General features: G+C 37.9%; 1 protein-coding gene and 1 long non-coding RNA gene across 4 annotated transcripts in view; one reads left to right on the top strand and one right to left on the bottom strand.

Moving 5' to 3' along the window:
- LNO1 (Nuclear pore complex protein) overlaps positions 1 to 11983 on the bottom strand; it is a 101025-nt gene extending 89042 nt beyond the window's left edge. For both annotated transcript variants that reach the window (XM_088952730.1, XM_088952731.1), the window contains exons 1-3: positions 11603 to 11983; positions 11260 to 11468; positions 6307 to 6475 (exon numbers count right to left, since the gene is read on the bottom strand). In XM_088952730.1, coding sequence (XP_088808856.1) covers positions 6307 to 6475; positions 11260 to 11468; positions 11603 to 11816 — 592 coding nt within the window. In that variant the 5' untranslated portion in view covers positions 11817 to 11983. The remainder of the gene's footprint in view (positions 1 to 6306; positions 6476 to 11259; positions 11469 to 11602) is intronic.
- Positions 11984 to 13619: 1636 nt separating this feature from the next.
- Positions 13620 to 25171, top strand: LOC148845432 (uncharacterized). Of its 2 annotated transcripts, XR_016101728.1 has the most exons (7): positions 13620 to 13756; positions 15018 to 15243; positions 15359 to 15417; positions 15512 to 15548; positions 15904 to 15985; positions 16119 to 16276; positions 25006 to 25171. It is a non-coding gene; the product is annotated as an uncharacterized LOC148845432 (long non-coding RNA). The 2 variants fall into 2 exon arrangements; XR_016101727.1 differs by having other exon boundaries at positions 15359 to 15548.
- The last annotated feature ends 2457 nt before the right edge of the window (positions 25172 to 27628 follow it).

Genomic DNA, 27628 nt, shown 5'->3' with positions numbered 1-27628 from the left:
GTCAAAAACATCGGCTAGTGGCTCTCAACTTCCTATTTGTATTCACATGATGTAAAAATAAAAGAAAAGAGAAATTACAAGCATGCCCCTAGCAGCCCACCCTAATAATAAGAACCTAAACAAAGAAAAGAACATGCTGACCACATCCTAGACTGACGGCACTCTAACAGCAGAAATAAAAAACTAATTCTAACAACATCCATAGATCCATGAGTTGCCCATCCTTAACAATAGTATATTGCTAACACACCAACTGAATGGGTGAGGAAAGATCCTCTTTCACCAACGGTCAATGATTTTTTTTTCTTTCCATAAGTAACATCAACTCTATTAATTATATACAAGTTTCAAATGTAGAAAACAGTTGGATATTGGGACACCTTCCACGTGTAGCACAAAAGAAAGATTAAAAATAAATATCCATTCACGGTTAATGTCACACTACATTCTCCCGTTTTACGTGAAATCCCCCCATATTATTTGGACCTTACACATGTAAAACAAAAGAATAGGTCAAAAAAATGTATCCACTCATAGTTAATGTCACATTAAACCCTACCATTGTACATAAAATACCCCTGCTCATGGTCTTTATATAATACAGAACATTACAAAATTTAAGGAACTGATTTCTTTGAAGATTCTGTGAAGTGGTCTTCACTTGTTTTCAAAAAATCCTGGTGTTCCTTCAATAATCACCAAAAAGTGAAGAATAGATTATTCAACCATAGTACAGCAACTTTTTGCCTAAAAGCAATGGTCAGCCATGTCAACAAAAGTTGGTGTGCTGTTGTTGATAACTTGATATCAACCAGTCTATCCAATATACAAAGAGAAAGAAACTCCAAACCTCATTAGAGATCAAAAGTCCTAGGAGGTCCTTTGTCTTCTTAATTCTCTTCAAGGGTTTTCCTTGGTCCTATCAAATCTAATTCTAGGAATTGGTCCATTGGTTCGAATGTGATCCAATACAATCAAAACTGAAAATAATCTGTGATTATAACAAGAAAAGGGGAAAAAAGGTAGAAGAAAATAGCAAAAAAGAAAGAAGTTGGAGAAGAGAGTTTAGCTGAGCATAGATATCAATCATGCCCAACTTATTTATATAATATATTAGCTTCCCTTTAAGAATACATTTGGTCAAAACATCAGCTAATTGTTCTTCAAAAGCAATAAATGGCATGCATACTTCCCTTGAAGCAACTCTCTCCCATATAAAATGCCTATCAACCTTTATGTGCTTAGTTTTGTCATGCTGGATAGGATTATGTGCAATGTTGATAGGTGCTTGGTTGTCGCAATATAACATTATTGGCTTCTCACAATCAATACCCAATTCTCCCAAAAGTGATCTAAGTCACAATAGTTCTAAAACTCCATGTGTCATTGAACTCTACTTTGCCTCAGCTAAGGATCTAGTAGCCACTACAGACTGCTTCTAACTTCTTCATGAAACAATGTTCCTTGCCACCACAACACAATATCCTAAGGTGGATATCCTAATGATCAATACACCCAGCCCAACCAACACCAGTGTATGCTTCCAACTTCATATGCCCATACTTTGCATGCAGGATACCCTTCCCTAGAGTACCTTTCAAGTAACTAAGAATCCTCTCTAATAGCTACTAAATGTGTATCTTTAGGAGAATGCATGAACAGACTAATGACACTGCATAGGAAATATCTGGCCGAGTCATGAAAAGATATAACAACTTCCCAAGCGGTCTCTTTAACACTGCCCTTTCAGTCAACAATTCACCATCAGTAGTTGAGAGCTTGTGATTTAAGTCTATAGTAGTGGAAGTCGGTTTAGCACCAAGTTTGCCAATTTCCAGTTTCCACAAGTAGATCAAGGACATACTTACATTGAGAAATAAAGATACCAACCTTAGACTGAGCAACTTCGATTCCCAAGAAATATCTGAGTTCACCCAAATTTTTGGTCTCAAATTCAGTGTTAAGAAACCTTTTCAAATTAACTACTTGGGTGTCATCATTAGTAACCACAATATCATCAACATAAACAATCAAAAGGGTCACCAAGGAACCTCTCCTCTTAACAAATAGAGTATGATCAAACTAAGTCTATGTATAACCAAAGGTAACAAGGGCAGTCAAGAATCTCTCAAAGTTACTAATTAGCCCCTGCCTCTTTCTTATTTTCACTAATATCCTCTACTGCCAATACCGCACTTTCAAGTATTCGACTTAGTCATGACAAGCCTACTTCTCCCATACCTTTCCACACTTCTATTGGAATCCAATTGGGTCCTACATATTATATATAAATATATATAGTGTTAATAATACATAAATACATATTGTATTAATAATATCTAAATATATATTTTTTATTTTTCCTTAATAAAAAAATTGTGTTGGCCCATGGACCAAGCCATCCGCCCTCCCTGATCTATTGGGTCGTGTCAGGACAACCCACTATAATGCAAGCAGCACAACAAAACCATGTCATGCCAGCTAGGCACAGCCCACATTACACCTATACAAACCCTCCATCATATTACCAATCCTAATCTAAAGTGATCAATCAGCTAAGGGCATCAACTATGATTGTAATTTGTAATAAGCAAGGGAGGAAAGGACTTGCCTACCCTAAAATCTCACTAAGCTGGGGAAAAGTCCTTCACCATTACATTAACCAAATGGACAATAAAATAATGATTTTCAAAATATTAGTCCAAGGTAGACAAATATAGGATGGGCATCATAGCAAACGAACTCATTGACTCTAGAAGTGTTATCCATGGGGTTATCTATTAAGTTAACAGAAATAAAGGTGTATGATCACATCAACTAGGGCTTTCTACAATACATCTTAAGCAGAATGAATTAGAAATAACTCTTAAATACTCCCACATGGACTTTTCTAACCTGTTTATACAAAAGAACCTATTAAAATAAGATTGAAGACCTACCAACCAAAAAATAATAATTATAGGACTAAAATCTTTTAAGAAACTTATGAGATCTGATGAACTCTGTTGTCAACACACAAAGAACTAAATAAATTAATCCATCCGCAGGCTGACCTTTCTCTTGGACAGCCCTTGTGCTTCTCCTTGGATAAAAAATGAAGTTCTTGGTTTCTTGACATGCTCTTATAGTATAGTCTATAAATCTAAGTATTAGTGGCAGTGCCCCATTATCCCATATCAAACCTAGTCAGTTGACATCCCTAATTCTAGACAAACCTAGGCATAAAGGTCAGCAGTACACAAACTAAAGAACTTGCTTGGAACATTGCTCATTTCCCCATCAAACTTTCACATTTTGTCTTCTCTCTGATAGTCACCCATATAAGACTAGGTCAGTTGACATCCCCAATTCTAGACAAACCTATGCAGAAAAGTAAGTAGTACATAAACTGAAGAACTTGCCTCGGAGCATGCCCATTTACCCATCAAACGTCCAAACCCTTACCTTATGTCATCTCTGCGTTCCTCGATATCAATCTTTTCTAGCCTAAAAAATAAAACAAAGTAAAGATCTCCTAGTCATCGAGATTTCATTTCCCCTATCCTTTAGTGACCAGATTAGAAAATTGCAATGAATCCCTACGTCACAAAGAGACCATACTTTTTTATCAATAATAGAACCAAATTCATTAATGAGGAAAATCTTAAAACAATGGATAAAGAAAGAAAAAAGGGAGAAATAAACTCTTTTAGCCCTCCCCAACAGAGAATTCGATTACAACATAGACAAAAACAAATTGTTCCTTCCCACCCCTTGTTTAGCAAGTGTTTCAACAAAAGCATTTGCATCTCTTTTGACCCAACTGTAGGTCACTTCTATCCCCGTAGCAACTTATGGCTTTCCTTTTCTCATATATGTAGCACCACCATCCAGCCTCCTCTTCCTTTCAGAGCCAGCTTATGACAAGCTTCGAATCACCTTCAATTATTAACCTCCCAATATTCAGCTCCTTAGCCTTTTGCAACCCTTCTACAATAGCCATAATTTCAGCCCTCAAGTAATCCCCTATTCCAATAGGGCCTGAGTAAATTGCAATGACTTTTCCCTCCTCATTCCTAAAGACTCCTCCAATGCTAAACGGGCCCAGATTGCCTTCACTACTGACATCAATGTTAAACTTTATTAAATCCTCTAGGAGATGGGGACCAAAAAGGCCTAACCACCTCCTTAAAGAGAGAAGAACCAGCTACCTCCCTCCAATTCCTCATCAACTCAATCCCCAAAATATCCTTGTAGAGATCCAATGACTTCACCCAGTGAACCACTATAATGATAATGGATTCTATGATAGCTTCTCAACTTCTTTCTCTTTCAAGAAAGATTCTCTAATTCCTCTCTTCCCAAATTGTCCAACAAACTACTACCCTTGTGCATGGAGTGTTTTAAAAGCGCAAGGTGCAAAAAAAAGGTGCAGGGGTCAATTTGCACCTGAGGCGCAAGGCAAGGCAAGGCATGTGCCTTTCTGAAGCAAGGCACAAAAATTAAAAAAAAAAAAAAAAGCTAAAAAATTCAAAAAATGCCATTTTTTTCAAAAAAATGCAAAAAAATATTAAACATAATATTAATATAAAAACATAAACTTAAGTTTTAAAATAAATACTTTAAAAAACCTATTATCTAAAATTAAAATACATAAAAAAAACATGTAAAGCATATTCAAATGAGAACTTAAAAATAAAATCAAACATATAAAACATTTTTAAGCATGTAAAACCCATAATCTCATTTTTTTCTCAATTGCATTACTTCATCTAGCTAATGTAATGTAAAACATATTAGATTCCTGATTCTACAAGCAGCCTTTGTGTCGCACCCATCGAGGCAATCCCAAACAAGTCCATCTTAGGGTCTTAACTTCTTAGTTCTCACACAAAAATAATGATTTTTTAATTTTAATTGCTTTTCAAGAAGATATTTTATTAGGATGAATAAACGAACAACATTACCTAATAGGGTGTTCTCGAAGCTTCAATAAGACACTAACATGGACTTGTTTAGGCTTGCCATGAAGGGCGTGGCATGAGGGTTTGGGGGCTTTGCCCCCGGCCCAGCCGCTAGGCGCACCAAGCATGCGCCTTTTGAAAGGGCTGTGCCTAGGACCTAGGCGAGGCGCCTACCCTAAAATGCACTTCGCCTAGGTGCCTAGGCACGCCTTTTAAATCACTGACCTCCATAGTATTCTTCCCCTCTTCTTTGGTCAGCTTATGAAAATAGGAGCAAATAGGCTTTGTACATTAGGCAGAAGATTCCACTTGCACCCAAACAAAGATAGAAACCACTCTTTAATTGAAGAAGAAAAAGGGCGGGAGATTAATAAGTGAGCAATTCTCATCATTGACTTTGCAGAGAGAGCACCAATGTGGGGAAAGGCATCAATTAGATCATTTTCTTTGCAGTAACTCACAAATATTATTCTTTCCCGATACACTTCCCAACACACACCACCCACCCTATGTAGAACAACAAGCTTACTCCAAATCTCCTTAATTGGAAAAGAAAAACCATGGCCACCACTCAGCTGAATGAGGGACAAGAAAAAGGATGCACATGTAAAAGTACCATAGGGTGACAAGGTCCAAATCCTCCTATCCCTTTTTTAAATTTCCAAACACACCCGTTTTAGACCTTGAAAATGAGATCAAGTAAGAAGTCATCCCAAAATCACATCCAACTGCCAAAATCACACCCGTTTTAGTACAAGGCTCCTAGACCAAGCCAATCACACATTAAGAGACTAGGTTAGCCTAGAACAAATGTTCCTTGTGCACCCCTTGCTTTGCCAGCATATTTGCCATTGTTTTTGCTGACCTATTGATCCATTTAAATTTAGCCTTAGCCTCATCTGCTAGCCTCCTTGCTTCCCTTATTTGCAATTGAAAAAATCCATGGCCCATCATTGTTGTTAACCATTCAACCCATCACCACTTCACCAGCAAAGAGTCCCACTTCACACTTCATTGAAAACATTTTTAAGAAAGCTAAGATGAACTTTGCAATTCCTTTCCAGATCCCCTACATTGTTGGTGGATCAACTCCATTGCTCTTGTGCCTACCCTCCGCTTCTCTTCCCTAATTTTTTATATAGGTGTCTCTCTTTTCTAATTTCACACTTGCTTTTCAAATAATTGTAACTTTTCTATGCATCAAGTTATCAACGAAGAAAAAAGAAAGATACCAATATTCTACTATAAAATCCAGAACAAAAGAATTACCAAAAAACAACAAAAATAATTGTTGGCATATTAAAGCAAAAGATGCTACATATTACACAATGAAATGAAACAAATCTAAAAGTTCAGAACAAACCAGCATCAACATTGTCCATGACATCTTTCAAAGGGCTTCCAACAACTCCCTGGTATAGAATTCCATGATTAGAAAGAACAACATAGGAATTCTCCAATTTTTTTCTCCACCGAAGGTCTTTGGCATGGCAAGAATCAGTGAGCGAACAGTGGAAAGATGGGTTTTTCTCCTTCATAATGCCAATAAAAGCAATTAATACTGGAAGCGTTATCCAAGTGATTATCATTCAAATATAAAAGCAGAATAAAATTAATGCTATTAATATTTCATTACCACAAATTCTCGAGTACCCAAGTAATAGAAATGACATTTATAATATAGAGAGGGTTAAGGATCAAAACTGAGTATCATCTATAAAATTTTCTAGACCAAAAACCAGAGCAAGCAAATGATCTTTAACAAGGAGTGGCAATCTGGGGTTGGTATTAGGTTGGGTACTTGTCTCATGGGTTGAACCATTCAAAACAGTCAACCAAGAAGAAGAGCACCCAAACCAGAACAAACTTGATCATCTATTGGGTTTGAGACACCCAAAACCAACCATAAAATAAAATAAAACCTCAAACCCAAACCCTACCTACCAGAAATGCAGAAATGTACCTCAACTGAAGAAAAGCACCCAGGCAAGGTGCAGGCCTTGAAATGTGCCTCACCTATAAGCCTCAAGCTTGCCTTTTAAATCACTGCTTTGGAAGGTCTTAGAGGTAGAGTTATGTCTCAAATTTTTAGATAGATGTCTTGCAAACGGTTGAAGGGTATTAATTAGGGTGATTTGGATAGAAATCTTATTGAAGTCCTGCACTCATTTTATTTTGATTCTCATCCCAATCCTTTGCTAATTCCAAGGCCAAACATAGATTAGTTCTTGATCAATTGGAATCACCTATTATTAGGGGCTTAATCCTTAAAGCTGATGGCATTGTTCTTTGGGCTTACAGTGGACCAGCTGGAGTTACTAATGCTTCAGAAGATTAAGTCAGGGCTATCTTGATTGGTATGAGGGTCACCAAATCCATTCAAGTCAACTCCCTTGTTGTTGATGGAGACTCCAAGAATGCTATTAGATGGTTGGAACCTTGAGACTTGCTCACCTTCATAATGACATTCAAGGCATCTCAGCTTCTATGTCTTGCTCGGTAGATACTGAGGGATTTGAATTATATAGCTGATGCTTTAGCTAAATCCAGGGTGGATAGGGCTTTTTTGTACAATGCTAATTCTTTACCTATGTAATTCTTGGGTGGGTTCTAGGATTTTTGTTGTTTCATCTGTACATTTTCTCATGTATATCTCCTCCCCTTCTTTTTTCTTGAAATGAAAGTTGCCTTTTCTAGGGAAAAAAACTGCAATAGCAGAATTCTTAAAGAAGTGTAAGGAGATATTTGCAGAAACTTGAGATGCAAACAGAATTTGATAAAACAGCTGAAAGGATTGTTTCTATTTCTAGAATATGGGGTGATTATCTTTTCTATAGACTAAGGTCTGAATGTGTGATTTTCCTAGGATTTTCTTCTAAGGTCTCAAAATATTTTCAAGATAATCGAATTAGTAGTAGGAAAGCATATTTGGGATCATAGTTATCAAGGTGACACCCAGGCAACAAGGTGCCCATGGATGGTCATCTCGCTTAATCGCCTACCTATTTTGTACATGACTCTATGAAACACTTTGTATTCTTCGTTTTGTGATATTATAATAATTGAATATATTATTAAACTAAAATATTCATTGTGTAGGTTTATATACTAGTTTCATTTTATTATTTTTTATCAATACTTTCTTTTTATTATTTTCTTATTTGTTATGGTCAAATCAACTTGTGTCAGTATATGCTGTCTTGAACCCTCAAAAACTTCAAAACCTGAAGCTAGAGCTGTTCATAAGAAGACCTAACCCGACCAAACCGACCAACCCGGACCAACCCAACCCGAACCGACTTAGTAGTTAGTTCCTAGTTAGTAGTTATAACCTACTTAGTTCCTACTTAACTAAGTTGTCTCTATCCTAGTTACAACCTACTTAACTAAGTTGTCTCTCAAACTCTGCTCCCTCTACAACTGGATCCATGGATTGGCCACAAAACATTAAGGAAATGCTGGTTTTCTTTGGGAATGTAGAGCCAGAAATGAACACTTGAACAGCAACTAAGTCACCACTAAGTAGAGTCGAAACCGACCCAAACCGACTCAAACCGATCAGGTCGGTTTTGCTTAACACAGGGTCGGTTTCGGTTTCAATTTCAGGTAACCCGACCAGGTCGGGTCGGTTAGAAAAACATCAATAAACCGACCTAACCCGACCCGTGAACAGCCCTACCTGAAGCAACAAGCAAGGAAGAATTTAAAATTCTGTCCAAGCAACACATTCTTTATTCCTAGACAAAAATAGGGGCTCAAACAATGTTGTCAAAATCTTTTGATTTACAAAATAATTCACGATTTGAATCATGAATCCCAAGGTTTTCAATTCAAATCTTATGTCTGAATCCTTTTCTACAAAAATATTACGATTTTTGAATCCTACAATTTGATTTATAAATCTTACGGTTTTTACGATTCACTACGGTTCAAATAAATTCAATTAAGAATTACTTATCTACTTTTTTCTTGTTTATGTTTAGTTTTGCCATGGGAGACTTTTCTTAAAGCCCTTATCTATTGTTTTAAGTACATATATGATATATGGTAGATATAGATCAAAAATGTGGTAAAATCACTTTCCTATATATATTTAGACTTAATATATCCATATTTAATTTTTTTGACAAGTTTGTATAAAATAGAAATAATCTTATGATTTCCAATACGGTTCACAATTTGATTCGATTCAACTTTCTCTACGATTTACGATATGATTACAATTTTCAAAACATTCTCATCCCCTATATTTTCTGAATTTTCCTTTCTTCTTTTCCTTCTCATAAATATGTTGATCTATATGTTTTAATATGAAGCTTATACTTTTTAATGAAGTCTATAGATAATTATCAAAGAAAGATGGTTGCCAATTGCTATGAAACCTAGGGAATTACTCTAGAATTCATGGTTTCTATGTAAAAATTTCCTTTGCCTAGTAAGTGCCTAGGCAACTAGGTGACAAGACACCCCTCTATCGCCATGATTCGCCTTGGAACCTTGAAACTTTGAAAGCATATGCTTGGGATGGCTAATCTGCTCAAATAATGTTAAATGACAAAAATACCTTTACTACCTAAAATTCCAGACAATTAAAACTAAACTCATCCTTGAATATTAATACAACATTTTACCACTTCTCAAAAAGGAAAAAAAAATAGGGTTAGCTTACATGAATCCTGCCCCGCTATTAGAAGATGGCCCAACTGAGATAATAATAAAACCTGATGGCAAATGCTAATAAAAAAATGACGGCAAAAGATAGATCCAACGAAAAAATCAAACCCTTCATAGCCACCAAAAATGAAAAACAGTCCAGTTGATTCTAATATTTCCAACAGAAGAAAATGGATCATTGATCCTTCAGGGACAGTCTCAGTTAAATATTTCCTCCACCTGATCCTTTATTTCTTCATGCAGTTAACAGTGATTTTCCCCACAAAGTCATCTGGAAGTCTGCAGCCTCCTCCATTTTTTTCTGTTTTTTTTTCCCCTCTTGGACTGCCACCTGGGAGAAATGCCACACAATGGACAGCCTGGTTAGAAGAGGCCTGAGCCCTGACACTGGATTCTACCACCTGTATTTTCTGTTATTCTTGGGAGGAATCAGCTTATAACTTGCTTCTCCATTGTGATTTTTCCGTTTGTATTTGGTCACACTATCTAAATATGTTTGGTGTGTAGTAGTCCCTCGCAAACTCCATCAAGGATAACTTGACCTTGTGGAAGTTGAATGGCCTAAGTCAAAGAGGATCCATTTCACATGGGTGTTTTTCCTTGGAAATCACGTGGGCCATCTGGTGGAAAGAAGCAGCAGAGTTTTCATGGGCATATGCCAATAAGTAGAGGAAGTCCCAAGGAATATGGTTGTAACGACTTCATCTTAGCTATCATTCCATAAGGATTTCAAGGGAATTAGGCATGCTTCAATTTTTTAGTCTGAACCTCTCATTGTTGACTAATTGACATTATGCTCACGTAGTTATTTCAGCATGCCATGCATAGCATCTTGATACACATGGAAGAGAGACTCCCATGCATATCTTCCTTTTGAATAATATACTTTTATTACCTTATTCAAAAAAAATCCCAAAGGGATTGGATCCCCAATTGAATAGCCACCAAAAATATACTTTTATTGCCCTCATTGGATCCCCTTTTTGAATAATATACTTTTATTACCCTAGCAATCTCAATCTCTTCAACTTGGGCTGCCAACCTATGTACAGACAGAATACCAATTCGGCAAAATTGAGTCTACTGAGATGTCCCTAAATTACTCCAAAGTCAAGAAGCAAACATGATATAACCGAACTTTGTATTGAGTACACCCTCTGATGTCTCTGGAGCATCTCCTCCTAATTAGCATAGAATAGATAGCAAATGCATCATCACATAGTATGTTCCGTTTTGCAAAAAGAGAATATACTAATTGAATAATATCCATCCAAAGAATGATTTTCATTTCATACCATAAAGGTATTTCTTGTTTTCATGTTTATGAATTTTGTATCCAATCGTTGTACAAAGACTCAAAACAGAAGTTAGTATGTCTGAGTAAAATAGGTCAGGTACTTCATTGTAACATGGAATGTGGAAATTATTTCTGGATTTTGAATAAGGTCTCTGTTTTTAAAGTAGGACTATATAAGCATCAAGAAAAACAGAAGCAACAACCCAAAAGGAATTTAATAAAATCCAAGAGAAGGCAATCGCAAAATGAATTTCTGCTAGATATTTTGGTCTAAGGAATTGTATGGGTCTATGCCCTGCCTGTGAAAATGAGATTATCATTAGCATCAAAAATTAAAATGAATACCTTCTTGAGAAGCGAATCGACCAAGAAAAAGTGAACATCTCCTCCAACGGCAGCAGCAAGCGTTGAAGAGTCCATAGACAGTGCCAGTATGTAAACCTTACCAAGTGGAACATCTACAATACTCAGCTCTTGGATGCAGGAACTACTTCCTTTGTTTTTAATATCCTTGGCCAACTCGATAACGTCCTTTGTCCTCGCAACGCAGAAACCTGGAAATTATAAACTCAAAACCCAACCATAAGTAGTAGTCTTAACAGAATTTTTTTTTTTTCTTTTTTTTTTTTGGTAACGTTAACGGAATATCAGAATCGACAAAAGTCGAACTGAACGTAAGAGGGAGAACCTTCGGGATGGGCGACAAAAATGGCACCAAATTGTTCGGACACCGCCAATGGCTGTGCTGGAAGACTTTCGAGATCGAAAACGGAATCGTGGGGTTTAAGAGGTACAGGTTCTCCAACCTTCTCGAAATAGTAATCAGCAGACTCTTCACGGCTCCCCTCCTTTTCTTCCTCCAGTACAACAGTAGCACCTCTTTCCTCGTTCGATACAGCCATTAGAGCTTAGAGGAGATCAAATCATCAAATTGTATGCAACAATGGGATTCAAAACCCTAACTTGACAGACAGTTAACTGCAATTTCAAGTGCCTGTGAACGCGCGCCGGAAGTGACTGGAATGTGAGAATAGAGGGAGCGTTTGGGCGGGAAGAGAGAAGCTGCCCTATAAATCAAGGCGCTGGTTGTCCAAATGAAAATGGTTTAATGGATTAGGACAATTTTTTTAAATTACCCTTATGATTTAGTTAATTGATTAATTCTATCTTTATTGTTTACATATTATCATATAGCACCCTTAAGTTCTACAATTGTCTAAAAATTCTTCGCCATTAACGACTGTCATTAACGTCTGTTAACTAAGCGAAAATACTAGTTTATCCGTCATTCTCCTTCAAATTTTCAAAATGAAACAGGGAAATGGGGGGAGAGTACAGGTTGAGAGATTGGCAACGAGAAAAGGTCCATTTTACCTTCATATATACTTGAAGGGATAGAATGCTTTAGAGACTCATTTTTTCACGCTGAGAGTGAAATATATCGAAGAAGATGACCGTTGCAAATCCCGACAATCATTTTTGCATTTAAATCTAGTACAAATAGGTAAAAATTCATGATGTACAGAATTTATGGATGCATTGTAGGTTTTTCCTAGAATCACAACTCACTGTTGGGCTCCTTTGCTCTTATAGATGGTACTAAATTGTTTTTGGACTCCGCTTCTGATGCAAACTTGCAGGTTTCACTAGGGGTGTCCATAAAACCGAAAATTGAACCAAAAAATACTGTTAACCGAACTGATCAATTCGGTTCTGATTCAGTGCTTTTGAAAAAGATCAAAACACCCGTTTGATTGTCGGTTAACCTAAAAAAATAACGGTTAACTGAAATGATTAATATATACATTTTATATATATATATATATATATATATATATATATATATATATTTATAAACATATTGTATATCATTTATTATTTATAATATAATATTATACATGTATTTATACAATATATATTATAAATATAAAAAAACTAAAACTAAAGAACATAACCAATAAAAAACCAAAACCGATCAACTTGTTAATCAATGGTATGAATTTAGTTTTGGTTCAAAGATATCGAAAAATCATTAAGACCGGTTTAATTTGAAACTTTTGGATATAGTTCAATTAACTAAACCGTGAACACCCTTAGGTTTCACCAGGTCACCATTATTGGACAACAAAACCCTTTTATTAACATCCTTCAAACTTGTAGCTACTCCCATGACCAGTCCAAATTCTATGAGCCAGAGTACCGCCCATTTGGCCATTCTGATCAAGACAAACTCATTAGGCTTTATAGTGAGTCACAACTACAGATAGACTAAAGTTCTTGAAGCCTACCGCATCCACGTCTGACATCCCATTCTCTGGTACTCGTACCAAGTTCTTGAAGCCCTCGTCCTCCTTTGCCCCTCAATTAATTCCTAAATAAACTCGTCCCTCTTTAGTTGCATCATTATCATCATCTTTTTTAATCTGTTGAGTCCAATCCACTTAAAGCCAACAAGTAATTAATCTTCGATATGTGCACCAACTAAATAAAACGCCTTTGTCACCATATATAATGCAAAATCTTATTATTTTGTATGTATTTGCACGGTACATATGTGTACATCGCAAATATTTGCTTTATTTTGTATGGAAAGAGTATAAATACAAATATTTGCTTTATTTAAGTTTAGAGCCGGCGGTCTTGAAAACCGCCGCCGAAAACTAAAATAAAGAAAATAAAATCCTAACCGGCGGTCTTTGAGAACAGACGCGACACTTTTGCATTTAAACCGAGCTTGAGACGGTCTAAATAGCTTCTTCCATTTGAAAGGGAGAACAAGAAGTCAAAAACTCTCGCACTCCCTCCTACTTTTTTAGAAATCGATTGAGAAAAGCTTTTGAAGGTAAGGGAGCTTCTTCTTCTTCTTCTTTTCTTCGGCTTCTTCGTGGTTGATTCAGTTGTGTTTTCTTCGATTCTAGGGCATTAATCGATGAAACTAAAAATAGTTTTCTTCATGGTTTGATCGAAGGTGCCATTCATGCAAGCTCTAAACCATTTGCTTCCTCATGCATTTGGGCATGCTCGAACATCTATGTTCAGCATTACTGGTTTGTGAAGAAGAATTCAAGAAAAATGATTACATGCAGATTATTTGAGATTTTAGAGTTCATTTTTCTGGGTGTTTGTGAACTGGGTTTGAGTAAAGTTGCTGATATTCTTGATTTTAAGTCTGATTCTTTGACAACTTGGGCTTTTTAAGAGGGCTTTTCATTCTCTTCTGTTGGGACTTCTGGGTTTGTAGACTTGCCCCAAGTCTCTAGAAGTTGAGAACTTCAGGCTTTTGAGAGTTGGGATTTCAGGAACTGGAGAGACTTGTACTCAAGTTTATGAAATAGATATTGTATGATTTGATGAAATTTAGGCTCAGTTTGGAAAGAGTACAAATGCAAATATGTACAGCGTAAATACATACAAAATACAAGGTTTTGCACTCTACATATTTGCATTTGTACTCCCTCCAAACTCACCCTTAAGATCTAAGTGGTTTATATTAGAAGCTCTGAAGGCTTTGTAGCTTGGGCTAGTTTCAAATTTTCAATTCTTTATAAAGCTAGGGAATGAGAAAAAGTGAGCTTGAATTCGAAGCTCTGAAAGTTGATTTAGGTTCTGAAAATTGGTGCAAATGCTTCTGTACTGTAAATATTGGTAATCAAAGGCTTTCTATTTGAGGTATTGATCAGGTTTCAAGAAATTTGTTAAGCTCTGGTAAGCCGCTATATGAATTGTTTTCTTCTTCTGTTGGCCTCTGTCTTGAAGTTTATTTAAACTAGCTTAAGTTGGCACTTGGCAGTTCTATTCATTTGATTTAGTCTTCTTCTCTGCAATACCTCAGGGGTTAAGGTTAAAGTATATGTTTGGTTTGATAGAAAATAAGAGAGAAATAGAAATTTCAAGGAAAGTTTTTAACAAATTCTGTGAAATTCCTTGAGAACTTTCTGTTTCTTATTTTCTATCCAACCAAACATAACCTAAAAATATGGTCGGTCTCTCTCTCTCTCTCTCTCTCTCTTGCTCTCTCGGTTCTGTTAATTGTGTTATGGGTTAGGTATAAAGGCAAAACAGGGGTATTTTGTTGCTAACATTTGGAGTTCTTCATTTGACAGGTTAGGAAGATGGAATACAGAGTGGTTGCATATTTGTCAATGGCAATTCTAGCATCAAGTTTTGCAGAAATTACGGGGAGCAATGAAGGACATTAGAGACAACCTAGAAACCTCTGAAGAAGGTGGAGAGGCTTCTGATTCCTTAACTCTACATCTCAGAGGCTTGACTATGAAGCTGCAGACATAGAGAGGCAGGCTAGAAAGAACAGGCACTTGATAGACAGGGGTAAACATAGTGTAATTTTCCTTCTTCCTATAATCCTTACAAGCCCATAAACTCAATCAGGGCTTACCTTTCACAGTGCTTACAATTACCATACTAAATATGTTTCTGTTTGCAGGTATGTAACAACAATGGTAGCTATTTCAATAAACCTGATTTCTGTCATTGCATTGTCAGGTAACTACTTTACAATAAAGTTTGAGTCGGTTTACCTGAATTTCAGGCTTGATCAATTCAACCCTGAGTCATTTTGACATTTATTCTATTGAAGTATCCGGATTTCTGAAGTTGCGTCATTCATTTCACCTGTAAGTAGATCTCAACCAACCCATTTGAATGCTAATGTTCTTAGAAGAAAGAAATAATAACATGTAGCAGTATAATCCTTGCACTAATAATATATAATTGGCATCAAATAATGAGATGAGTTTGACTTAAATGCTACAGTTGGACCTACTAAATGATGGTTCAAAAATCCTCTTCATATTCCCCTCATACAAAGGCAGGTTCCCCCATTGTGATGTTCCACTAATTTTGTGTCTTTATACACGTTCAGTATTTTTTAAGTTTGATTCTGTGCTTGAAAGAATGGATCAAATCTCTTGGGAACTTAACACACGAGTAAATTTGGAAGTGTCACAAGGATTTCCTTTTCTATTTCAGGCTTCTTATAGCATGTTGGATATTAACAGGACGAGTCCTGTGTTCATTGGTTGGCCTTTGGGATGTATTTCTTTCTAGAAAGGTAAATCCACTTTCTCTATAGTTTCACATATTTTCAAGAATTCTTTACCTCCTAGAAATGTACAGAAAGAAAGAAAAATATCAAACTTAAGATAACAATGACAGATCTCAGAAAGGAAATTACTGAATGACAGGTTCACTAGAGACACATGCACTATCCTTGATTCTTGAATATTTCCAACAAGACCCAAGCAATAGCAGCTTGAGCTCAACCCTCCCATGTGATGAACTACTTTCAGCAAAATCAGTCTTATCTGATGTCGGTGAAGGAATCTATGATCTTGCGAATCAGGTAAGAGAATTTTTTTTTTTTTGGATCGATAACAACTTCATAAATTTTATTGAAATATGATAGGAATAGTTACATCAAGGAAGACAAACACTCTTGTCTTACAAAGATAGCTCAAGTCCTCAAAGAAAGAAGGGGAAAAAGAAGTAAAATAATTACAACTTAGCCCAAAACATTACATCCCTTTCAGTCCCCTGTTTAGCTAGCCCATCAGCTATAGAGTTAGCTGATCTATTAACCCAACTCAACCATTTCCCGCACCAACCACTTGAACTTTCTTTTCTCATTTCTGTACTTCCATAGCCCGTAGTTGTCTTTCCACAGCCACCCTATTATCACCTCCAAGTCCCCTTCAATTATGAGCTTTCTGACGTCCATTTCCTTGGCTTTCTGAACAACTTCCATAACTGCCAAGATCTCAGCTCTAAGAGAGTCCCCCACTCCAATTGGACCTGAGAACATGGCTAAAATGACTTTGTTCTCATCCCTAAATACACTCCCAATCCCTGACAGTCCAGGATTCCCTCTACAACTCCCATCAAAGTTCAGTTTTAGGAATCCAACAGGTGGGGGTGTCCAAACCACCTTCACAACTGATTTGGACTTCATACAACTTGCAACCTCACCCTACTTCCTTAACATGTCATCCACCGTGTAGTCGAAGAATAACTCTATTGATTTTAGCCACTGTACAGCCCTGATATGAATCACAGCCCTCAATTCCTCAGCCCCTCTCTCCTTATCCGAGAAGATTCTACGATTTCTCTCTTCCCATAAGGACCAACAAATTGCATCCCTCAGTCCTCTCCACATTATCCTTCCTCTTTTCCCGCGCCACCTGAACAAAGAATGAGAAAATAAGCTCTGCAAATCAGATGGAGGGTTCCACCTACGCCCAAAGAGTGAACAAGCCCATTACCAAATTGACTTTGCAAATTGGCACGACACCAGTAAGTGAAACCTAGTCTCCCCATCCGCTTTACATAGGACACACCAGTGAGGTGGTAAGCATGTATTGGGTCTCTTCTTTTAAAGCAGGTCACCAGTATTGATCTTTCTATATAGGCTTCCCAACAAAAACACCCAACCCTAGAGGGATTGATAATCAGGTAAGAGAAATTGGTTTCAAGTTGGGTCTCTTCATTTATTCTGGTAGCCTTTTGTGCAATCTTTCCAAGTACGTGCTAATAACTTTGAAATTAAAACCAAGTAGCTAATTTTTATGTGCTACTGCATGTCTTCAAGTAACAAAAACCTTAGAAAAAAACTTGAATGGGGTATTTTTGATAAAGAGAAAAATAGAAAGCGGAGGTAAGGATTATTAGTTTTAATGTATAATTCGGAAAAACTAACCAAAAGAAGTTGCTAGCAGTGCATAGAAATGTAGTCCTTGACATGTGGTTCTTTAATTTCTATGAGGAATGCCTTCTATTTACTTTGGATAGCTTATTTCTTTCCAATTCAATGTAAAACCATAGGATTTTAAGATAATGAAAGGCTCTTGTAGGAAAGAAAAGGGAAACATTGGGTTGGAAATCCCCTAAACTTGAAAAGTATAAAAGAAAATTGTCCCTCTTATGATTGAGATATGGTTGTTATTAGTTATGATGAGCCTAGGGGAGACATATAAAGAATAAAGATGGACCCATGAGTAGTGTAGAGGTAGAAAAAGAAGAAAAGATAAATAAAAATTGAGGTGTGGTTGTTATTAGTTATGAAGAGACTATGGGAGACATGTGAAGAATAAAGATGGTGGACTCATGGGTAACATAGAGGCAGAAAAAGAAGAGAAAAAGAAATAAAAACCCTTTGAGATAAACTACAATGTTCTTTTCCCATGTGTACTTTTTAGTTATAATATGGAGATACCATAAGTTCTTTGGTTCAAAGAAGTTAAAAATTGGTCACCCCAGATAATGAGGCATACAATGTAACATAAAAGATTGACACTTGGGCGATTGGGCCTTAAGGTGCTTTTGAACTGGCTTGCCTTGTGAACCTCACTTGAGATTTAAACCTTCTAAAACATTGTCTACTAGCAACACAGATACAAATGCACATAGATAGTTTCACTAGGTTGGAAGAACTAAAGAAAATTCCATGCCTTACGTTGAGATGCATCTCCCCTTCCAAAAAAAATAAATAAATAAAACAAAAACAAAAAATACATACAAACCAAAAGAGAACTAAAGAAATGTAATGTTTTGCAAAGTCAGGAGAAAAAGGTAGAAAGATTCCCATAGATGGAGGGAGATAAGTATGCAATAGGATAGAGTTTTGACAAATAATTGCTCAAACTTTATTTATTTTAGAGTCTACATGCATGAGATTCCCTACCTATCCAGTTCTTTTATTGAAGTACTTCTCTTTCCTATATGGGGAAAAACGACATGATGATTGAAAAGTAGTTCAAAACATGGTTTTAAATTTGAGCAAATTTTCAGAAAAAAACAAAACTTTTGGGTATCAAGAAGGGTACTAGAATGAGATTTGATTAATTATTTTTTGTTTTGAATCATTCTTGGTGAATTTCTTTGTAGGATACATGAACATTACATTCAACCAAAGAGAGGAAGTCTTATCTCTCTTGGTTTTACTAGGAGTTCAGGACTGTTATCAGTCTTGAACCCTAATGAATCTTAGGATCGAAGATAAGAAGAAAGAAAGAGGAGAGAAGAGAAAGAGGGAGGAGAAGCAGTAGAACACAAGGGTTGAAAGGAGGAGCAGAAGCTTAATGTTCTGCCGCCGCCACTTTAATTAATATTTATAGGTTATGCTCATTACATGGAAAGGACAGATCTTCCCTTAGTCTTTACATAACAAATAGAGTAAAACAAAGACTGAAATAAATAACAACTGAAACAATTAAATGACCAATAGCCAACCCTAGGCAGACTAGAACATCTTCTACCCTACGAACACAGTGGGCCCGTAGCTGTGGGGCCCACATCAGTGTTCTCTACACTCCCCCTCAAGTTGGGAATAAATGTTTATCATTCCCAACTTGGATAGATCTGCCTCTAGCTTCTTCCGTGATACAACTTTAGTGAGGATATCTGCCAGTTGCATATTGGAGGTGATGTATGGGAGACATACTTCTTGTGATGAGACCCTCTCTCGTACAAAGTGTCGATCAACTTCATTATGTTTAGTCCTGTCATGCTGCACTGGGTTGTATGCTATATTAATAGCCGCTTGATTATCACAATACATCATCAAGGGCTTCTCATACTCAACACCCAACTCCTCAAGTAGTGATCTCAGCCAAAAAATTTCAGCCACTCCATTAGCCATTGACATGTACTCAACTTCAGCACTGGATCGAGAGACAACACTTTGTTTCTTACTCCGCCAAGAAACCAGGTTACCTCCCACAAGAGCACAATATCCAGAGGTAGACCTTCTGTCATCAACACTCCCAGCCCAATCGGCATCCGTATAGACTTCCACCTTCATGTGGTCATTGTTCTTGAATAGTATACCTCTACCCGGGCATCTCTTCAAGTATGCTAGTATTCTTTCTGCTGCTAGAAGGTGCGTGGTTCTAGGAGAATGCATGTACTGATTGATAACACTAACGGCATAACTGATGTCTAGTCGGGTAAAGCATAGATATAGGAGCTTTCCCACTAACCGCTGGAACATAACTTTGTCTTCAAGCAGCTCCCCACTCTCTGCATTAATCCTGTGGTTCTGTTCAATGGGTGTATCTGCAGGTTTGACACCTACCTTTCCAGTTTTAGCCAAGAGATCTAACACATATCTCCTCCGAGAGACAAAGATCCCCTGCTTAGATCTAGCAACCTCAATACCCAAAAAATATCGTAGTGTACCCAGATCTTTCACCTCAAACTCTTGATGAAGGAGCTGTTTGAGGGACTCAATCTCATGGTTGTCGTTTCCTGTGACCACAATATCATCAACAAAAACTGCAAATAGTGTCAGTGACAACTCCACCCTCTTGATGAACAGTGTATGATCTGACTGGGCCTGTACATAACTGAACTTCCCAAGGGCCAGTCTGAATCTGTCGAACCAAGTTCTAGGTGACTGCTTCAAACCATACAATGCCTTATTGAGCCGGCAAACTTTCTTACCTGCCTCTGTATCATAGAATCTAGGAGGCAACTGCATGTAGACCTCTTCCTGCAAGTCTCCATTCAGGAAAGTATTCTTAACATCCATTTGGTACAAAGGCCAAGTGTAACTTGCTGCAAGAGATAATAGAACCCGAATGGTGGTCATTTTGGCTACCGGGGCAAATGTCTCCAAGTAATCTATACCATAAGTTTGAGTGAACCCCTTTGCAACTAGCCGAGCTTTGTACCTCTCAATGAAACCATCCGCATTATGCTTCACAGTAAATACCCACTTGCATCCAACTGGTTTCTTTCCTTTGGGCAAGTCAACTAGCTCCCAGGTATTATTTTTCAACAGGGCATCCATTTCAACTTGCATTGCACCTCTCTACTCCGGGACTGATAGGGCTTCTTGCACTGTTTTCGGAATAGGGACATCAGCAACAGAGGTGAGATAGGACCTGTATGAGGGAGATAGGCGATCATAGGACAAAAACTGGGAGATGCAGTGGGCTGTAGATGTGGTGCAATGCCGTTTTCCTTTACGGAGGGCAATGGGAAGGTCAAGGTCATCTGTAGAGGGTGAGGTAGCAACAATGGAAGGAGTCTTTATGGGCCTTGGGACTGTAATATCTGGACTTGGAGCCGCAGAAGAGATTGTAGCTGGATAGGATTGTTGATGACCAGAATCAATCTGCCTGCATCGCCTGTGATAGACTCTCAACTCCCGATCCCTTTGACCACCCTCGCTACTACAACCCTCATCATCAACTGGAATAGGTAAAGGAACATCCCCAAAGGTATTAACCCTGTCCTCACTGCACTCCTCCTCCCCCTGAAGAAAAAAACCCAAATCTCCATGCTCACTACTCTCCCCCTGAGGAGAGACTCGAGAATAGTAGGGTGTCTCCTCAAAGAAAGTGACATCCATGGATACAAACTTCTTCTCTGAGACAGGATCATAACAACAATAACCCTTTTGAGTTTGTGCATAACCAAGAAAGATGCATTTGGAGGCCTTGGGTTGAAACTTGGAGTGATTGGGACCAAGAAGCTGAACAAAACAGGTACAACCAAATGTCTTGAGGGGAATAGTGAACAACTCCTCATTGGGGTATAGAAGGGAAAAAGGAGGTTTCATATCAAGAACCCGAGAAGGAATCCAATTAATAAGATATACCGTCGTAAGGATAGCATCACCCCAGAAACGAATAGGGACGTTGAAGGTAAACATAATACTTCTAGCCACCTCCAAGATGTGTCTATTCTTCCTCTCTGCAACCCCATTCTGTTGAGGTGTATGAGGACACGTGCTCTGGTGGATAACCCCATGATTAAGGAGGTACGATGCCAATGGCTTAGCAAAGTATTCATTTGCATTATCAAATCTAAGCACTTTTATCCTGGCATCAAATTGTGTTAGGATCATTTGGTGGATGTTTTGGGTCAGGACAGGCACCTCATCTCGTGATCGCATAAGATAAACCCACGAAAAATGGGTGTGGTCATCAACAAATAGCAAAAAATACCTGTACCCCCCCCCTATAGAAGGAATGTGATATGGCCCCCAAACATCAGTATGCACAATATCAAAAGAACTATTACTCATTTTATTACTCAATGAATAAGAGTTTCTACAATGTTTAGCCAACTCACAACTTTCACACTTCAACTGAGATGACTCAACAGACTCAAACAAAGTAGGAAACAGACTCTTCAAGGGCCGAAAAGATAAATGACCCAATCGGTTATGCCACAACATAACCGAACTCACAACTTGAGAAACAAGTAACTTCTTATCCACCGACTCTTCCCGACGAGAACTCTCCCCGAGCAGATAGATCCCATTCGTCTCACAGCCAGTCCCAATCACCTTCTTCGTCTCCATGTCCTGAAAAACACATCGGTCAGGAAAGAAAGTTACTGAGCAGTTCAAATGTTTGATAATGCTATTGACGGAAAGGGGGTTGGTATCCAGTTTAGGAACATGCAAGACAGAGGACAAGGATATAGTATCTGACAGTTTGATGTCACCCTTGCCAGAAATAGGGACAAGAGAGTCATCAGCTATAGATACTTTATCCCTACCAGAAGATAAGTGATAAGTAGTAAACAAAGAGGGCAAGCTGGTCATATGGTCATATGCACCTGAATCTATTACCCAACACGGTTCAGTAGTACCTGGAGCGGAGGCATGGTAGGCTGAGGCTCGAGTACCTGAGTGTGCAAAGGCCGATGTAGCCGGAGCTGATGATGATTGCGGTAACTGAGCTGAACTGCCAACTTCCTTCTCCAATTGTATTAGAGCTGCCCGAACTGCAGCTAAGGTCTCTAATGGTGTGCCTCTCGTGCCAGATGAGGATGCTGAATCAGTAGTCGTAGCCACATGAGCATTATTCCTTTTATTTCTCAACTTTGTCGGGACCAAATGTGGATGCAGCTTCCAACATGTTTCTTTTGTGTGTTTAGGTTTCTTGCAATGCTCACACACCACATCCCTTTTATCTTCCTTCTTTTTGTCCCTCTCTGAATAACCCTCTGTTTTGGGTTTGACAGCTACCAAGGCAGGTGTAAGCGGCTGGGGTTGCATCATGACTTTCCTCCTGGTCTCTTCACTGTGCACTAAGGAGTATGCCTGAGAGAGGGTCACACTATCTTTGGTCAAGATCTGCTGCCTCACAATATCGTATTCTGAATTCAGTCCTGTTAGAAACTCAAACACTCTGTTTGTCTCAATGTGCTTTCTATGTATCTGAGCATCTTTGGGACTCTCTCACTCAAGAGTCTCTAAGTGATCAATCTCGTGCCACAGGGACTACAAGTTAGAGAAATAGACCGACACCGGTTTCTTTCCTTGTTTAAGGGCATTCACCTCACATTTCAACTCATATGCTCTGGCAACATTAAGGGATTGGGAGTAAGTCTCTTTCATCACATTCCATATCTCCTTGGTTGTCTTTGCCCATAAGTAATTTCGGCTGATATGGGGCTGCATTGAATTACAGAGCCATGTCATAACCAAGTAGTTTTCTTGAACCCACTTGGTATACATAGGGTCTCCCTTGGAAAGTTCTGCCACATCTCCCAAGAGATACCCTACTTTGCCCCTTCCCCCAATAGCCATCATGGCTGATTGGGCCCATTCCAAGTAGTTTGATCCATCAAACTTTACGGTTGTAATCTGAAAACCTGTCTCAGAATCACCACCATAACTGTTGTTCCCAAAACTGCCTTCTGCCTGATTCTTAAACTCCATTTCAGTCAAGAACCAGAAGTATCAAAGATTATGGTTACTACAGTCAAAACCAGCACTAGAACTCCCAACAGTCACAAAATCAGTAGAAAACCAATCTGTACTCACGATAGATGTGCGTGAAATATATATAAGACTGATCTGAAATCAATAACCACACACAACAGCAACAGTCCGAACTGTTTTCACCCCTTCAAAAGTGTTTGAAACCCCAAAAGAAGACTGAAACACGGTTTGAAGAGCAATCTGATATGCTGAAGCCAATTCGAGGTTTTAATCAGTCCTAAGAGCCGTACGGATAAGGTTTGTATTAGGGTTAATATGAAACCCTAAAACTGATCAATGTTGAGGAGAATTCTAGGGTATGCCGTAGGAATCAAATCAAAAGTTTCGGCCTAATACTAGGGTTTGCCGTAGGGATAAGACAAAACCCTAGAGAAACCCTAGAGAATAGAGAGATAAAACCCTAGAGTAGTTTGGCCACCCTTACTGGATAGGTCCAACCTATCTTTTCTGATGTTACTTCTCTCAGAAAGTAAAAACTTTCAGTAGAATGCAGTTCGCTGCCTACCAAGGTTACCCGAACCCTAGCCTTCTCTGAGTCTTCCTAATCACCAACTTGCTACAACTGTGACACTTCTTCAAACAGCTGCTAATCCTCTGGAGATCTCCAAGAACCAGTCAACGAACTCTGCTTTCTCAGCTTCCAGCCTTAGATGGTTCTCATGTGGTCGGCTGGACTAGACTCACATGAGAGAACTTAGCTCTGATACCAATTAGAAGTTCAGGACTGTTATCAGTCTTGAACCCTAATGAATCTCAGGATCGAAGATAAGAAGAAAGAAAGAGGGGAGAAGAGAAAGAGGGAGGAGAAGCAGTAGAACACAAGGGTTGAAAGGAGGAGCAGAAGCTTAATGTTCTGCCGCCGCCACTTTAATTAATATTTATAGGTTATGCTCATTACATGGAAAGGACAGATCTGCCCTTAGTCTTTACATAACAAATAGAGTAAAACAAAGACTGAAATAAATAACAACTAAAACAACTAAATGACCAATAGCCAACCCTAGGCAGACTAGAATATCTTCTACCCTACGAACACAGTGGGACCGTAGCTGTAGGGCCCACGTCATTGTTCTGCTACACGAAAGGGTTTAGCATGAGCTTGAAATATGCAATCAACATATGTATAATACCAAGTAACACTTGTTTTATTTCTTATTACTTTATTTAGAAAAGTTGATTGATGTATTAGATAACTAGTTTATCTTAGAAAAATTACCATATTACATTGATGCATTTTAATATTTTGTGCGGATGAATATCTATTTGTATACATTTTTCTATTAATATCTCATTTATTTTACATTTTCTAACAATTTTTATGTTATTATTTGCAGGGTTGATCATTATGTTAAGTGGGTTTGCATTGGAAGATGTGCTATATTATTCGACAAATTGAATTTTTTAAAGTCCTTGTACTTTTTGTATCAATTGGATATTGTATTTGAATAATTTGTTTTGGATATAATATTTTTTTTTAAATTAAAACATTTTGCTTTAAATTACATTTTTTTATTTAAGTTGTTTTTATAAATCAATTGGCATAGATTTGTAATAAACAATTAATGAAAGTGCAGGTGCAAAAAAAATGTTAGTATTAACTCGGCATAAATAAAAATAAAAAAAAAAATCTAAGCCTAAGCCAGCGGTCATGTAACCGCCGGTTTAACCATAAATAACAGCTAAGGCGATGGTCATATATTATCTAACCCGGCGGTTCAGACTGCCACATAAGAATACAAGAAAGTATGGCAGAAATCAAAGGCGGCCGTCTTTAACTACCTAATCCGGCGATTAAAACCGCTGCCATATTAACTCTAAACTGGCGGCTATAAGTGGCTGCCGCTGTAGAGCAATTCGAGCCATCTTCAACCAGCCATCTATGGTGGCGGTCATTTGTATCTAAGCCAGTGGTCCTGATCTAGGGCGGCCGTCGATGTGGGGCCGGACGCCTGACCGGCGCCTTATATCTAAGACGGCGGTCTAAAGGCTTAAGCCGACAATCTTAGGACTGCCGCCTTCGACCGTTTTTCTTGTAGTGGTATTCGTAGTCTTTCAAACTGAACCTTAATTTCTCCTCAACGTTCTCATCGTGATGTCACTTGCCAACAATCGTCATCATCATTGGTCCAACCTCATTGGTGCGTGAGTGGGAAAACATCTGCAGATGACGAACAGGATCTTGAGATTGTTGATGCACCTAAAATTAAGTGACACAGATCAAGGTCTACATATTCAGATCAGTTCTTGAAGTAAATATCTTTTGAGTTTGGGTCGGTTGTAGTATTGATACTCGGATGAAACACCATCGGTATCAGGATTGAGGGTCTTCATCCATCCCAATATATGATGGAAAGAGTGGTTTTCTTAATCCAAAACCACCACATTTTAATGGGGAACAAGTTTACGACTTATGAAGGCATGGCTGCTACTTTGTTGGGTTTGGACTCCTTATGTCAGGAATGCAGCCGTAACCCCATCAGCAACCTGAGGTTCTTCAAGATTAAGGTAGATTATTGTCGAACCATGATTACGATATCTTCTACAACAATTTGCTGCTCCAACCCAATCCCAAGATAAGTCATGCCACTGAGGGAAATAGAGATAGAGATAGAATGGCCTTAGATGAAATGATATTTTAAGAATTTTTGGAAAATATATCAATCACGTGATGGCACGTGTAACAGAATGTAATGGAAAGTTAATGATAAGGGAGGTTTCAAACAAGTGTCAGAAAATTTAGGAGATACTCTAAAGCAATACGTAAACAGTAAGGATAAAGTTAGTCAATTAACTAAATTATAATGGTATTTTAAGAAATTTGTCCGATGGATTATAACATTTTACAAGTACTAAAATCTCCTCTTGTCTGAAATGACTAGAAAAGTATTTTTGTGAAATGATGGAGAGAACCCTTGTGGATATGGTATTGTTATGAGTTGGGATATCTTGCAAACCAAACTTGTTCCAACACCAAACATCTCACTATAAAAATGAAACCCACCATAAAAGCGCGATTTTGTTGACAGGTGATCAGGACTCTACCATTGTATCTGAAAAATAAATGGTAAAAAGACTCTTTTACCCTTAATTATTTTTCAAAATTTCAAAAATTATTAGAGTTAGGAATTTCGTGTCGGAAGGAAAAAACCAACGATACCCAGAAGACATTGGGACTCTAATCACTGTTCTAGGCAAGGTTTTCAACCCATCGTTGACCCACGCCGACTGAACTGTTCAAACCATCACCGGGACAAAAAAAAAGTGGGACTGTTTCATCCTGAACCCGATATTTGAGAGAAAACTGTTGACTTTGGTCAGAAAACATTGACCCAAACAATTAAACGGATAAACCTCTTGAACCGTTTGTGAGTTGTGATCCATCCAACCTAAAACATGATGTCTATAACCCTAAGGCTATTTTTGTTTCCAAGGAAAAGGTAGAGAAAGGAAGGAAAAGGTAGAAAAACCTTCATAAGCCTTCTATAGGTTTCTCTGTTTTTCTCTTTCCTTTTCATATGTTTTCCTTCAAACCAAACATAGCCTAAGTCTCTTTATTTTCCCTCTCCTCTTATTATTCTTCTTCTTTTCACACCAACCCATTGCTTTTTTTTTTTTTTTATAGAAACCATCATTCTTATCTCATCTTTATTCATAATAATCCAATAACTACATTCACCCATCATTGTAGATTTGTTGTCACTATCAATGCCTCCATGCTGAATATCTGATACGTGCCACCGCTGCTGATATGCAACTGTCATAGATCAGTTCTCCCTATTATACCACCGATAGAGAGTACGGGAGGTGTTTCTGGTGTGAGTTGAGGAGAAATGTCCTTAAGCATGAAGATACTCGGCTATTGCTACTTCTCTCTTTCTCCTATGCCCTTACTCCATGAAGACACGAGGTGTTGTCGTGCTACTGTTGTAAGTTTGTAACCACCGAAGAGTCATTGTC

This window comes from Nelumbo lutea, chromosome 7 (genome assembly GCF_056320005.1).
Source record: "Nelumbo lutea isolate HS-2025 chromosome 7, American lotus-T2T, whole genome shotgun sequence".
Lineage (NCBI taxonomy): Eukaryota > Viridiplantae > Streptophyta > Magnoliopsida > Proteales > Nelumbonaceae > Nelumbo > Nelumbo lutea.
The sequence above is the reverse complement of the archived record's forward strand: the minus strand, read 5'-3'. Positions and strand labels throughout refer to the sequence as shown.